The sequence below is a fragment of the Triturus cristatus genome, chromosome 5_1, assembly GCF_964204655.1.
Source record: "Triturus cristatus chromosome 5_1, aTriCri1.1, whole genome shotgun sequence".
NCBI lineage: Eukaryota > Metazoa > Chordata > Amphibia > Caudata > Salamandridae > Triturus > Triturus cristatus.
This window is the reverse complement of record NC_140587.1, coordinates 446,283,571-446,298,175: the sequence shown is the minus strand read 5'-3', so window position 1 is coordinate 446,298,175 and position 14,605 is coordinate 446,283,571. Positions and strand designations below refer to the sequence as shown.

Here is a 14,605-nt window from a genome sequence, read left to right as displayed (position 1 = left end):
TGTATCGGTGTCATTATGGTGTGTGAGAACACTAATTGGTAATGATGCTTTGCTTCCTCTGCAAATGGGCAGTGATGTATCTATAGGCATTCTCTATATTACGACTCAGCTGTGAGGCGTCTAGTCTGTCTCTGAATGAGTTTGGTTATGGCACATAGAAGTACGATGGGTTAGGAGACACGATCGATCTGCCCTGACCCCCCCCTAGTTCCAACAAGGGGGTCGTAGGGCGGCTGGTGTCCTCCACGAGGGTAATACCCAAACGGTTCAAGTGGGAACTTGTAGGATGGGTGGGGTTCGCAACTCACTGCGGGGTGGGGGAATACTTCTGTTCTTGTTTATTATGTTGGTGATGGGGCTCCTTAGCATGATTGGGATGCTTAGGTGGGTAGGGGGGACTGGTTGGGGGAATATTTCTTTGCTGTGTAGTGCAGAGTGCATGAAAGTCAACGATGTGTGCTGAATAGTGCGGATGCAGTGCTTCTCGCAGCTGATCAGAGAACGTTTAGTACAGATGTCGTAGTGTGACGTGGGTAACGTGGAATGTCAGAGGTCTCAACAATCCAAAGAAAACGAGGCAGGTATTAGCCTATCTGGATCGACACAATGTACAAGTGGCCCTATTACAAGAAACTCACTTGAACAAACATGCAGCTGATAAAGTGGCCTCTAGGTGGGCGGGTGTGAAATTAGCTTCATCATATTCCTCCTACGCAAGGGGAGTTATGATTTTGGTCAAGAAAAATCTATCCTTTGTGCCATCGCATGTGGATATAGACGCTGAGGGTCGATATATCATAGCCCAGGGGAAGTTGTGTGGTATGATGTTGACTATTTTAAATCTTTATGGCCCCAATGTCGATGATCCTACTTTCTTCGAGGCACTGTGGAACAAGGTCTATAGGCGACAACCGGCTGCTATAATTTGCGGAGGAGATTCCAATGTGGTGTTGAATTCGGAACTGGACCGTCACACCAGTGCGGACACTTCAGTTAAAGTACAAGCTGGTATACACAATTTATCCCTCATTGACATTTGGAGATTGCGGCATCCGGGGGCGCGGGAGGGTACGTGTCACTCCTATTTGCACAAATCGTGGTCTAGGTTGGACTATTGGTTGACTACACATGACATACGCTCCCTCGTCACCAGGGCAGTCCACTTGCCCAGGACGCTCTCCGATCACTCCCCATCGCTGTTCACAATGATGATCCCTATGTACACACCGTCGCAGTTCCAGTGGCGACTGCAGTCTTATGCCCTGCTCGATCAGGTGTTCCGGGAGGGTGTGCGAGACTCCATTGAGCAATACTTTGAGGTCAACACTGGCTCAGTGACTAGTTTGGGTGTCCTGTGGGAAGCGTTCAAGGTGACCATACGAGGAGTATGTATTGGTCTGCAGGCGGGGGTGCTTAAATCGCTCCGGGGTCAATGAAGACCCATGAACACGACTTACAGGGCCTCGAGCGTCAGTATGACAGTGCACCAGATGACGCCACATTAGCGACCATTCGTTTGAAAATCACTGAGCACAATGAGCTGGCGGACATGGAGGTGAGGCATATGACCCGCCGCTGGGTGGCCCGATACTATGGAGAAGGGGGCAGACCGGGGCGGGCCTTGGCAGCTAAAATCACGGAACCATGGGTAAAAAACAGTACAGTGCAATCTATCGTTGACGGGGAGCAGAGTTATTGTGACACTGCAGGTATCTTAGATGCCTTCATACATTATTATATAGATATGTATAGCAGTAGGCAGACCGCTGATGACCTTGAAATAGCACCGTTTTTGGAAGATGTAGCCCTAGCATGGTTATCCAAAAGGCAGCAAGAATTTTTAATGCACCCGTTGACCATAGACGAGCTACGAGACGCTATCCTTGCTCTGCCGAATGGTAAAGCTACTGGCACTGACGGGCTCCCGGCAGAGTTTTATAAAAAGTATATTGATATACGGGTACCGCATCTTCATGCCATGTTTGAGGACGCCTATGAACAACAAACGCTGCCAGGTACACTTCGTGAGGCCCTAATTATCGCCCTATTAAAATCTGGTAAAGATTCTGAGAAGTGCGATTCATATAGGCCTTTGTCCCTAATGAACATGGATGTTAAGATCTTAGCGAAAGTGCTGGCAAATAGGTTGCCGTTATTATTGCCTGTGATGGTGTTGCCTGATCAATCGTGATGTATCCCTGCCCGTTCCACAGCTCATAACCTGCGGACGCTTTTTGCAGTGATGCATCTTCTAGAACCAACGTTGCCTACGGCGGCGGTCCTGCTGGACGCCGCGAAGGCATTTGACTCTATTTCTTGGAGGTATATGCTGGCGGTGTTGCATCGGATGGGGCTGCCGTTTATATACACTAACTGGATCAAGCTGTAATACACAGCTCCAGTGGCTTGTGTGCGTATTAATGGTAGGACTTCTGACACGTTTCCAATTGGGCGCCGGACGTGGCAGGGTTGTCCCCTGTCACCTCTCCTGCTCGCGGTGGTGCTGGAACCCCTAGCCTGTATAGTGCGTCAGAGGCATTCTCAAGCGGCGCTCCGCTTTCATCAACGCCCATTAGCAGTGTCCATGTATGCAGACGACATGGTCTTGTACGTGCGCGAGCCGGAGGTCTACTCGGAGCAACTCATTCGGGGATATCTTACATTTGAGTGGCATTCTGGCCTGGGTATCAATTGGAACAAATCAGTTGTGATCTCTTTGACGGAATCCACGAAACGTATAGCACTGGAGTACCCGGTGGAATGGTGTGACGAGCCCATCAAAATCCAGGAGTCTGGGTTCACAAAGACCCGCAGGTTGTTATTCGCACAAACTATGGACCTGCGATTGTCCGACTTGAGGAGCAGATCACTAAATGGCTGCAGCTGCCGCTGACATTTGCCGACAGAGTGGCTTTAATCAAAATGGTGGTCCTACCGAAATTTTTATATCTGTTTGTGAACATACCCATTATACTGCGCCAACATTTTTTTACAACATTATGTGGGATATTGATCACCTTAATCTGGGGTGGGAAGAAACCCCACGTCAAATGGGAGGTGTTGACGTTGCCGTATGAAAAGGGTGGGTTCCGAGTGCCCGACATGCAGTTGTACTATCTCTGTGCGCAGGCACAATACGGCTCTTATTGGCAGTGCGCGCCACCGTACACGCCACAAGTGGCAGTGGAGGTGGGAGCGGTCCACCCGATACCATTGAAAGCAATGATCGTTAATGACACCACAGTCTTCGAGAAAGACAAAGTAGATACGATATAATGTACGAGTCGTGCTTGGAGAGAGCTCGGAAGACGCGCTCGGCGTTTACCACTCTATGCACCGGCAATGCCGTTATTGCATCATGGGAAAATATCAGTAACGAGTGAAGTGGGTTCCATAAAGATTTTGCAGAAGGCGGGAATGCACACTATGAGGGATGTGTATGTTGGGGGCAACTTTATTACCCTTCAAGCCTTCTTACATGCTGGCGACAGCTCTGTTATGTCGACCTTTATATACAGTAGGCTACGGGCTGCGATTCAAGCCTTATATCCTTTTTTTCCTGCAGAGCCCCCAGCTCTGGCGGCTGTGCAACTGCTCTACCTCACGAAGTCTAGAACTAAAATAATTTCTCGGTTATACAATGCATCACAGGCTGATGAGGTGGAGATAAGTGCAGGCCCAATGGGTAAATGGAATGCTATACTATCGCAGCCACTAACTGAAGATGAATGGGAAACCTGTTGTAAATTTACTGGTCAATTCACTGCCAATGGGAATCTTCGTTTGTTGCATTATAAATATGTTCATCAAATGTACTATACGCCAGTGCAGCTCTATAAATATGGTTTGAGGGACTCACACTGTTGCAGACGCTGCGGTACAGAAAATGCCGGCTTTCAGCACTTAGCGTGGAGCTGTTTTAAAGTAGCTGACTTTTGGTAGAAAGTAACTGGGGCTCTGACAGAAATGGTGGGAGAAGCAGTGGCATGTAATATGAGTGTTTGTCTTCTGGGAAATGTGTTGCACCTAAAGGCTGGCAATCACAAATTGGTTGCCTTGCTGCTGTTATTGGCCAAGCGCAGGGTCTCCATACATTGGGATGGTAGGCCCGCAGCACAGCTAAAACATTGGCTGATGGATATAGCATTCTGCCGAGATCAGCTTTTGTGTTATGGGGGAGGAACTACCAGCAGCCTCCAGGCCGCGAGACATTTGGGGGCCATTCACTGCATATGTGTTGACCAGATCGCCTGACTGATGACATTTCCCGAACGGATGCTGTATTCTGATATGTATTTTTCTCTGATCTGAAATGCTTTCATGTCTTATTTGAATGTGTGAAATCTGTACTATCTTGATGCTCTGTATTCTGCACTACGATAGCGTTGAAGCTGATGTATACCTGTTGTTCTATTATGAAAATTCAAAAATAAAAAATAATCAACAGCCAACAAATTTCCTGCAGTAGGACATAATGGGGATCTGGGGGTATACCGCTCAAACTTCTGCTGAAGATATAATGGACCAGATCCATGAGGGCCTCATGAAAACAGCGCAGAGCTTTGGACAGTATCCTTTTAGGCAGAGGCAACCAATGAAGAGCATCAAGAGCACTCGACGAAGAGTGGTATTGTGGACTGTGTAAAGCTAATCTGGCAGCATTAGTTTGAATACAGAAAATCTGATAAAGAATACGGACTGGAGAATCCAAAAATAAAGAGTTACAATACTTCAGTCCACAACGGATTATCAATTATGCCACCAAAGGGCTTGTATGAGCAGGAGAGAAGGTGTCAAACGTTGCATAACACACACAAGAATGAAAAGCAGGATGACAGCTCATTCATATGACTGGCCAAGGACAGATTATCATCCATATGAACACCTAAAATTCCTCAATGAGGCAGTAAGTGAATCCTTGTAGTCCAAGATGTTAGGCAAAACTTTTATGAAAGGATATGTTGGGATCTGTTGTAAGAACACCACAAGATCGAGTTTGTCTCCCTTGACTTTGAATGAGTTTTGAGACTTCCTGGAGGTGTTGTCAAGCATACACTGATGGAAAACATCAACAGGGTGAGACATTGCATAATCAATCGATACAATCAATTGAGTGTTGTCTGCATTGTTCATAAAATTAACTCCATTAGATTGATTAAGCTGTGCCAAAGGACATAAGGGCAGTTAAACAGGGTTTGGCTCAAGCCAAAGTCTTGAGAAACACTATGACCCAAAGTCTTAAATTGTGACTGAAAGGGAAACTGATAAAACGCCAGAGATCTATTTTCCAGATAGAATCTACACCATTTCAAGATTTTCTCTGCCTCTAACAGCCTGGAGAGCAGGATATTAAGAGATATTGTAGTGTACTAAATGTGGCAGACAGATTGAGTAGCACAACAGCCACAAAATGACCTTTGTCTGCTGACATTTTTAGGTCACCCAAAACAGAGACTAGGGCAGTTTCAGTGCCATGGGAAGTGCAAAACCTTATTGAACAGGGTCTACTCTAGTATCTGGGGTAGTTCAATGAAGTCTGCGATCTGTCTTTTGACCTGTTTTACCATAATTTTCACTGAAAACTGCAATAGTGACATAGGATGAAAATTGCTCAAAACAGACAGATCAGCTGTGGGTTTCTTCAATAACGGAATTATCAGAGCCCTTTTCCATTCCGTTGACAACGAATATTCTGGCAAAGAGTTATAACAAACAGCAGATTGCACCAGGATGGCACAGATTTTGGATATGTTTTCGTCAAAGTTATTTGACGGATTGCAAAGCTGTTGAGTGTTCTGTACCACACAATGAGGGCTAGCTACGGAGCAAACAATGGAAGCCATTTATTTCACAGTAACAGAAGCAACACAGAATAGGAAACAAAAATAGAAACTGGCCTTGTGCAGGATGCCCATCCGTAAAACATCAGTCCCATTCTTTGAGTGTCACAATTTACATATCATTACTATATAGCAAATGTATATTTAACTTGAAGCACAATATTTCAACTCAGATTAGCCTTTTCATCATTTCCATTTACTCCAAAACGGCAGTGACAAACCACTTGGTTAAGACTTAACCTGTTCAGATTAATTATGCACTCATTTGCGCAGACAGTCCTACTCACAGATTTTGCCTCCACATTGGATAAACCTCTCACAATATTAGAACGCTATCCTAATCACAAAATAACTTGCAAGTTGCTTGCTGCCAATTACATAGATCTGCTACATTCTACCTACAGGTGAGTCTAACTTAGAGTGCACAATCTTAGCAAACAACTTTTCAATGGTACACCCGATTGCTTGAAAATTGTCTCTGTGCTCCTTTCTGCTAGGTATCTGTGTACTGGATGACGAGTGACAGGCATCGACCTGTCAAACCAGGCATGGTGTATCCTGAGAACCAGATCAGAGACCTGCAATGAGTACTTTGAGTAACAATCAACACCGCTGAACTTTACACTACTCGTATGTTTTGCACTTTCATGCCTCAATGTAGATCAGACCCCCATACAAACCAAAGCCATGTGTCAATCACCAGACAAAGAGCTTAGCAGTAGGAAAATTCCACAATGTAAATTGGAAAAAGAAACAGACAAGGGCTATGAGGCATTTATGTAGTGAGTGAGTCAAATTTGGCATTGCCAAAGATATTGCAATAGTGGCTATCACTGGAGACGATCAGATACCTCCTGGAAGCTATTCACACATTTCCAAATCCAGTTTGTTTCTGGGAGATACTTCGTAAGATGAAGCATCTGGTACAAGAAAGTATCTATTCAAAATGGAAGGGTGCATGCCAGTGAAAGTGTAAACATCTCCAGGTATTTTTTTGTCAAAGTTCTATATAGAGCCAACTATCAAAGGACCTTGCACTGACAGTGTGTTAATTATTTTCTTACCTAGTAATAAATGTCTCATGTTTGTGTTTTCCCAGTTTGAAACCCTTTGTCGTCTTTGCTCTGCCAGGAGAAGTGGGCTCTAGCATGAACGATCTCTCCAATTCTGCTCTCAAGTCAAAGCCGCCGCAGCACTTTCCAGATAGCTCAATCAAGTCCACTTTTACCTACAAACACAAAAGTATCATGCTAAAAGGCAATGCAAACTAGCAGCCAGCTGGCTAAAGTCACAGTATGCATGCAGTTCTTAAAACTGATCTGATGTACTGTATCTAGACCTCTTGAACAATCTCTTTTTTTTAAACATATCTTTATTGGCATTTCTTTATACATTCTACATCACATAATATTTGTCCAACAGTTGTCATTACATCATCTTTGTATTTGAAATGTTACAAAAGTTGGTGTTATTATATAGCATCATTGATCCCTGATTAACATATATAAGGAGGGTATGACATAGTTGATTTTTCCCCTTCCACGGCTTAGGATTCAAATGTCTTTTCCTATGTCCGTCCCTCCAGCAGTGTAATGTGTTTCCCTGGACAGGAGGTGTTGCCGCCATCCAAGAATCATTCATAGTGAAAAATTGAGAAAAAATAACTAATAATAAAATATCTAACTACTTGGCTTAACTAGAGCAGATCTGCATGCAGATGCCTATCAATGAGACTCGTGGTGTAGGGAGGGAGGGCATCTGCTCAGGAGCCTGGATTGCAGCAGGCTCAGTCCCCATGCAGGTCCCTCCCATCCAAACGGCATCTCCATTTCCCTACCCCATAGTGGGGGGCAAGGGGCCGTCCATGCTCAGCAGGCCCTACGAATTCAGTCAAGCACAGTCATGTGGGGTCCCCCTTCCTCTTTGGTCTAAACCGGGGAGGGCTCGCTTTCTTCATTCAAACTACTCGGAAGGCTCGGGTACTTCCAGGCATGTAGAGTGTCCTTCCATTGTTCAGCTATTGGGCGTTGTCACAGCCCCTCAACTCTTCCCTAAGCAGCACGCTCTCCTCGGCCCCAGCCCAGTTAGTCACCTCTTGACTCCAAACATTCAGCTGTGATCCCATGGGTGATTTCTACTTTATCGCTATACGCCTTTTGGCAAGCTCGAGTGCCAGGTCTACAAACCTGTTACCTACCTTACGCTTGTGTGGTCTGAGGAAGAGCCCCAGCAAGAAGACCTCTGCGGTAAGGCCAAGCGTACGACGCAGGGTTTTATTAATTTTAGAGAGTACTTCATATCAAAAGATTTGTAGGATCCCGCAGTCCCAGGTCATGTGCATAAAGTCTGCATCTTCCTGGTTACATCTCCTCGGCTCCCCCCCGAAGGTAACAAAAATCCTATGCGGCGTCAGGTAGGCCATATGCACATAGTTAAATTGAACATACTTCAGTCGTGGTATTCCACAACACTCCTAAGGGGACTCTAGGACTCCGCTCCAATCTTGGACAGTCAATTACCTTTCCAGATTCCTCTCCCATTTCCCCCGCAGCTTCAGTAGTGGAGCCAAAGAGGCCTCATGCAGGGACGCATAAAACCATTTGATTTGGTGTCCCGCTGTACCCAGGGTGATCAATGATTGCAACACCCCATGCGTTTCTGGTACCTCTCTGTTCAGGTTCCATATCTGCCCGAGCACTTGCTGCAATACCTCATATGTTAGGAACTGGCCTGGTGGCAAACCACACCTCTCCACTAGCTCCGCAAAGGGAAGTAAAGTTTACTCTTGGTAGCAGTCCCCCACATTCTCAAGTCCCACCTCTGCCCAGGGTGTCATCTGCTCCGTGGTAGTGATCGCCTGTGGATCTCCATGTGGCAACACCACCAGGGGTAGATCCAGAGAGTATTTTGGAGTATCAGGTATTTTTTTAATACGGTGTCTCCAGATCTGTAGCACTGTAGTCTGCAGCATCAAGTTGTAGGGAACCTTGGTTGCGTGGTCCAAGAGTTTTGCCAACAGTAGGCTAGGACTTTGGTTGGGTTCCATCAGAAAGGTCCCCTCAGCATTCACTCCTTCCAGCTATTGGGCCAACCAATGCAGCTGGGCAGCTAGTTGATAGAGCTCAAAATCTGGCACCCCCAGGCCTCCCTCTGTAATAGGACATCACAGAGTTTGAAGCGACACTCTACGCCTCCCATCACCCCAGATTTAGTCTCTCATCAGGGAGTCAAGGCCACGGAACCATCCAGTGGGCATTAGTACTGGTAAGTTGGTGAAATAATATAGCAGGCGGGGCAGCATGACCTTTTTCGCTAAGGAGATTCTAGCCATTATGGGAAGTCACAGTGTACACCAAAATGTCACGTTAGACCTAAGTGATCTAAGTGTTTTGTCTAAATTACCTTCTCTTAGATCTTCAAGTAAATGAAAAACCTGGATACCTAGGTATTTGAACTTGTCTGATGCCCAATTAAGATCCGCAAGTAGGTCGAAGGGGCGCGCCAGTGGTCCAGTCACTGGGAATGAGTATGTTTTGCGCTTATTGACCCGTAGGCCTGACAGTCCCCAAAAGACCTCCAGGAGTTGTAGTGCAGTCTCTGCGCCTTTTTTGGTGTCACACAGGTAAACCAATAGGTCATCCGCATAAAGGAAGATGGTATATGTTCTCCCCCCTATTGTCAGTCCCATGCTCTCCCCTCCCTGCCGGAATAGCTCGGCCAGGAGCTCTATTCGCAACGCAAATAGAAGTGGTGACTGGGGGCATCTTTGACGGGTTCCCCGCTCCACCGGATATTGTGGTGAGATATTTTTACCAGTCGTCACCTTCGCTGTGGGGCGAGAGTACAACAATTGCACCCATTCTACTCCACCCAGCCCTCCCACAAACCTAACTGCCTCATAACCTCGAGCAGATAGTCCCAAACCACGGTGTCAAGGGCCTTCTACAGGTCGATTTACAAAAAGGCGGCATGTCGAAGGGCCCACGCCTCCGGGTGGAAAAGCACGGAGTACAATCTACGTAAGTTGTACGAGGTATTGAGAATGGGGATAAACCCATTTTGATCAGCATGGATTAGGCTCTGCATATGTGGGAGTAATTTAAGCGTCAATACCTTGCTGAGTATTTTAAAATCAGTATTGAGCATGGAGAGGGGCCTATAGTTCTTTACCTCGGCGTCAGGGGATGTAGTTTTGGGGTGCGGAATCACCAATGCATCTCGCATGGTTTCTGGTAGGTAGCTCAATTGTAGTGACTCTGCATACAAAGTCACCAGTCTTGGAGCTAATTCAGACTCCTATTTCCTATAAAAATCTGCTGGGAGGCCATCTGGAACAGGTGTTTTCCCGTTGGCCATAGAGGCGATAGCTCCCCGAGCTTCCTGAAGGGTCACAGGTCCTCCCAACTCCTCCCTAGCATCTGCATCCAGAGTGCGGAGGTTTAAAGGGTCTAAGAAAACGCCAACATGTGGTGGGGGGAGGCGGGGCGCGTAGAGAGTCTTATAATAGCTTCAAAATAAGCCATTGATCTCTCCTGGGTTGTGTACCGTTAGGTTGTAGTCCGTATACACATAATTGGAGACCCATGAGTTTCCGGCCTAATTAACCAAGCCAACAGGCGAACAGCTTTCCCCTTCTCCTGCTGCACCTTGTCCATATATGTTCTATAATCATAGGACCTTAATCTCGCCAACGTACCGTTGTATTGCGTACGCTTGTTTTGGAGGCGTGTGAGAACCTGTATGTCCTCTTCCTGGAGATTGTCTAATGCCCGTAATTCTCCCTCCCTAGCCAGCAAGTCCTGGAGGAGATCACTTTGCACGCTTACAGTTTGCCCTATACAGTGGCCCAGCACCACCACCTTAAACGCCTCCCTTTCTATCAATACTGAGAAGGTGGAGCGCTTGTTTTCAACAAAAAACCTGCTAACGAGGGAGTGCAGGGCATTGCCAAACAGTACGTCCTCTAGGAACATAGGGTTAAGTCACCACGTAGGTATTGGGGGTCTGTCTCTGTGTGGCTGGTATGTCAGTAACAGTTGGCTGTGGTCAGATAGGGTCTGTGCAAGGTATTCTGTATGGGTAATGGAATCGTTGAGGGTGGGGGAGCACTAAAAGGCATCTACTCATTAATGTAGCTGATGCATTGGGGAGTAAAAGAAGTATTCTCGATTCTCGCCATGTTGGATCCTCCAAATACCTTTCAGTCCCCAATGAGTCATCCATTCCCTCAGTCCAGCCGCCGCTCAGCGGGTCTGGGCCACAGGTAGGGGAGGGTGGGAACGGTACAGCATCACATCTGTCACTCCATTAAAATCTCCGCCCAAAATTACCTGGTCTACCATCATATCTGCTATGTGGGTGGAAAGGTCGGCCATAAAGGCCATTTGGTCTTGGTTGGGTGTATTTATGCAACCTAAAGTAATTTCTCACCCATATAGCCTCCCTGTGAAAAAGACATATCTGCCCTCTGTCTATTACGGACTGTGTCAATTCAAAAGGCATCACCGATCTGATCCAGATTAGCGCTCCATGGGGGTACGCCAAGAAAGACATGGCATAGACCTGTCCCCTCCAGCGCCTACGCAGTCTTTTTACTTCCTTTGGAGCAAATGCATCTCCTGTAGAAGAGTTATTTGCACTCCCCGTCTCTACAGGTAGTTATGTATATTATGACGCTTGGACATGGACTCCATCCCTTTAATGTTCCACGTGAGGAATTTCAGTGTTCGGCAATGTGGCGGCATCTTAATCTGATCAGTCTATCCCCCCCCCCCCCCCCCCCATCACCTTCACCCCCTCCACCTGTTCCACAAAAAGAAAAAGCAATCCGCTTTCTGCACTGTGAACAAGCCAAATCTCGCACAGAAAAGAAATCAAGAAAAGGATCCCAACATGGACCAACTTCCCCAGTCCCAGGGCAGGATGGCAACGGCCGCCCGCCCAAACCGTTCATACATCTTTAAGAGTTAATCAAGGCCCAAACCAGCTATGGTGAGGTCCTTCAGAGGGTCGTGGTTCATTCAGTGTTTCACAGGAACGGGCGAGGTGCAAGGGAGTGTGCTTTGCACAGACCTCCATAGTAGTCCAACCTGAACCAGTTTAACGCTTCAGCCCAGTGTAATTCTGTAGTTTCCAGAGGAGTTAAGGCGCAGGACCATATCTGTTCCCCACCACAATCATGCCTATATAATCCCTTCTGCAGTCTTCGGGGCTACTTGTGGCATATTGAGGCTATCTCCCTTGGAAGAGTCTGGCCCCTCTGTGCCCCTCACAGAGCACGATCCTGCCTCCGATGGGGATCCTCCCTCCCGCACTATCTCGGCCACTGCTTGTAGTGATGCTGCTCTCTTTCGCTCCATTTGGGAGGGACTTGGCTTCTTTGAGATGCTTAACTCATTTTCCGGTTCGTCGGCTCTGGCGGGCTGGGCCTGCCCTCGCACCGACTGGGGGGTCTCAGTCCTATATGCCTCCAACCATTCCCATGCCGCTGAGGCATCCTTGCAGAAGTGTGTCTTACCATCTAGTATTATGTGAAGCCGGGCAGGGAAAATGAGGGAGTATTGGAGGCCTTTAGTTCTCAACGTCTTCTTAACCTCTAGGAAAGAGGCACGTTTCCGCTGAACTTCGAGGGTATAATCCGGGAATATGGCGATTTTACCATTGTTTACCTCAAACAGGCCGTCCGATCGAGCCCTATGTAGCAAAATGTCCCTGTCTCTATAATGCCTCAAGGGTCGGCCTGGTGCCGGAGGGCGCGTCGGGACCCGGTGCGCTCTCTCAAGGGTGTAGAACTGCGCGCGCTAGACCTTCCGGTGCAACTACTGTGCGAAGCCATGGTTCCAGATAGGCCATCATGTTTCCATTTTGGACCCCCTTCGGCAGGCCTAGGATGCGAATATTGTTCCTTCAACTGCGCCCTTCTCCATCCTCTGCCCTGTGCTCCAGTGTCTTGACCCTGTCCGTAAGTTCCGCCACTTGCTTGACCATCGCCTGGTGGGCTGGGGACAACTCCTCGAGATTCGACTTCACTACTTTCACCCTTTTGTTGAGTTTCTGATGCTCTGCACATAGGAGACCTAGCCCCACTGACACTGTGCTTATATCTTGGTGCAATGTCTCTTTGTGTCTGATATAGTCTCCAGGATCTTGGCCAGTTGTTGCTGTATGGAGTCTTCAAGCTGCTGCGTCCCTAAATTGCTCTGGGCCAGTTCTGGTAGGTCCTCCTCTGGTTCTGGAACAGTCTCTGACAACTTCATTCTGGACTTGCCCATCTTTGCCACTTGGAGTCAATGCTAGCTTAGAATGCCCCTGGGGTCTTCCGGATTTGTCCCACTCGGGGGTGTCCATGGCCGTGCTCCGCTTTTGCAGGTTCCATTCAGGGGGAGAAGTAGCCCGACTGGTAGTAAATATGGACTCCGGGCGGCATACCACAGTCCCCGCAGTGTTCTCGGTCTCTTCCCACGCATGGCTCCTGTGTACCAAGTGTCAGGCCTCAGCAAGATGACAGCCAGGCCCACCAGCGCTGTTCCGCAATGTCAAGGGGAGTCTATAGGCCATTACAGGGTTCTCCCAGTGCAGGGGCTCAGATGTCTCTCATATGCATCGTAGCAGCCACCATGTCTCTGCCCGGAGCTTATCCGCTACACCAGTCCGTCCCTGGTCTGCTCAGGTCAAGCAGTCTCGAGGGTAATGCGCTGCTATCACCAGGCGTCCCACTGGCGTCTCTCCAGGGCACTATCTCCTGTGCCTCGCAGCCACAGGCCTTCTCTCCACAGCCACAGCATCTGGGAAATTTAGTGGGGGAAGGGCTTCGCTCAGGCGGGAATCGTCCCGCCCGTGTCCTGATATACCCAGCCACGCACGACCAGGCTCCCCAGGTCCAAGGCCTAGGCCAGAGGCCATCACCAGCTCCCGACCCTAACGTATCAGCCCGGGACCAGTGGTCCGCCCCATGAGTTCCGCGGTGCCTCCGGTCTCCTCAGGGCTACGCATCACGTCGAGCAGCCGCCAGAGGCCCACAGCAGGCAGGTCCGCTCCCAGCAGCGGCAGCCCTCCACTGCCGCAAATGACTAGATTCTTCAGCTGGGGGGAGGGGTGGGTGGGCCCAGATGAGGCCGGGAGGGGGGGTCACAGATGTGAGCCGGGCAAAACAACTCTCAGGCCCGGTCCCGTTCCTGCCGTAACAATCCTCCAGAGTCTAGGCACAGCTCTTATTCGGCCCCAGACTGGGATCCAGCCACCTGCTCATACTACTGGGTCCGCAACGTCACCGGTCTCGTCCGGCCTGAGCAGCTCTCACAAGCAGTCGTTGCAGGCCAACAGCGGGTAGGTTTTCACCTGTCAGGGGCAGGTCTCCACCTCTCCAAACCTTAGGCTCTCTCAGCCGAAAGTCATCCCGGGCGTGGCCGGACAGGTCGGTCTCGCAGCCCAGCTCCCAATCCTGCGTCCGTCGCAGCAAGCTTTCCAGGGCCTGGCCCCGTTCTCATTTGCCTCTCGAGGGCTCGGGACAGCTCAGCCTTCTTTACGCTGTGAGCCCCCTTACAAGTCAGCAGCCTTCTCTGAGAACAGCGCGCACTGTTTGGAAAGTGCCAGGTTGCCCGTTGTATCTCTCTTAGCTGGATAATTGTTGGGTCGGGTTGGAGCCACCAGCTACTGCGTCAACCATTGCTGGCTGCCAAGCCACCCCCCCCTTCTTGAACAATCTCAGACCACATTTCATCGGTTTTAACCAAAGGTTTAAACAAACATGTATAAATGACACAGAC

General features: G+C 48.5%; 1 protein-coding gene across 2 annotated transcripts in view; it reads right to left on the bottom strand.

The window, feature by feature from the left end:
• The window catches only part of VIRMA (vir like m6A methyltransferase associated), a 753,509-nt gene that overhangs the window by 185,927 nt on the left and 552,977 nt on the right, over positions 1 to 14,605 (bottom strand). For both annotated transcript variants that reach the window (XM_085605246.1, XM_085605248.1), the window contains exon 22: positions 6,905 to 7,068. In XM_085605246.1, the coding sequence (XP_085461372.1) occupies positions 6,905 to 7,068 (164 nt within the window). The remainder of the gene's footprint in view (positions 1 to 6,904; positions 7,069 to 14,605) is intronic.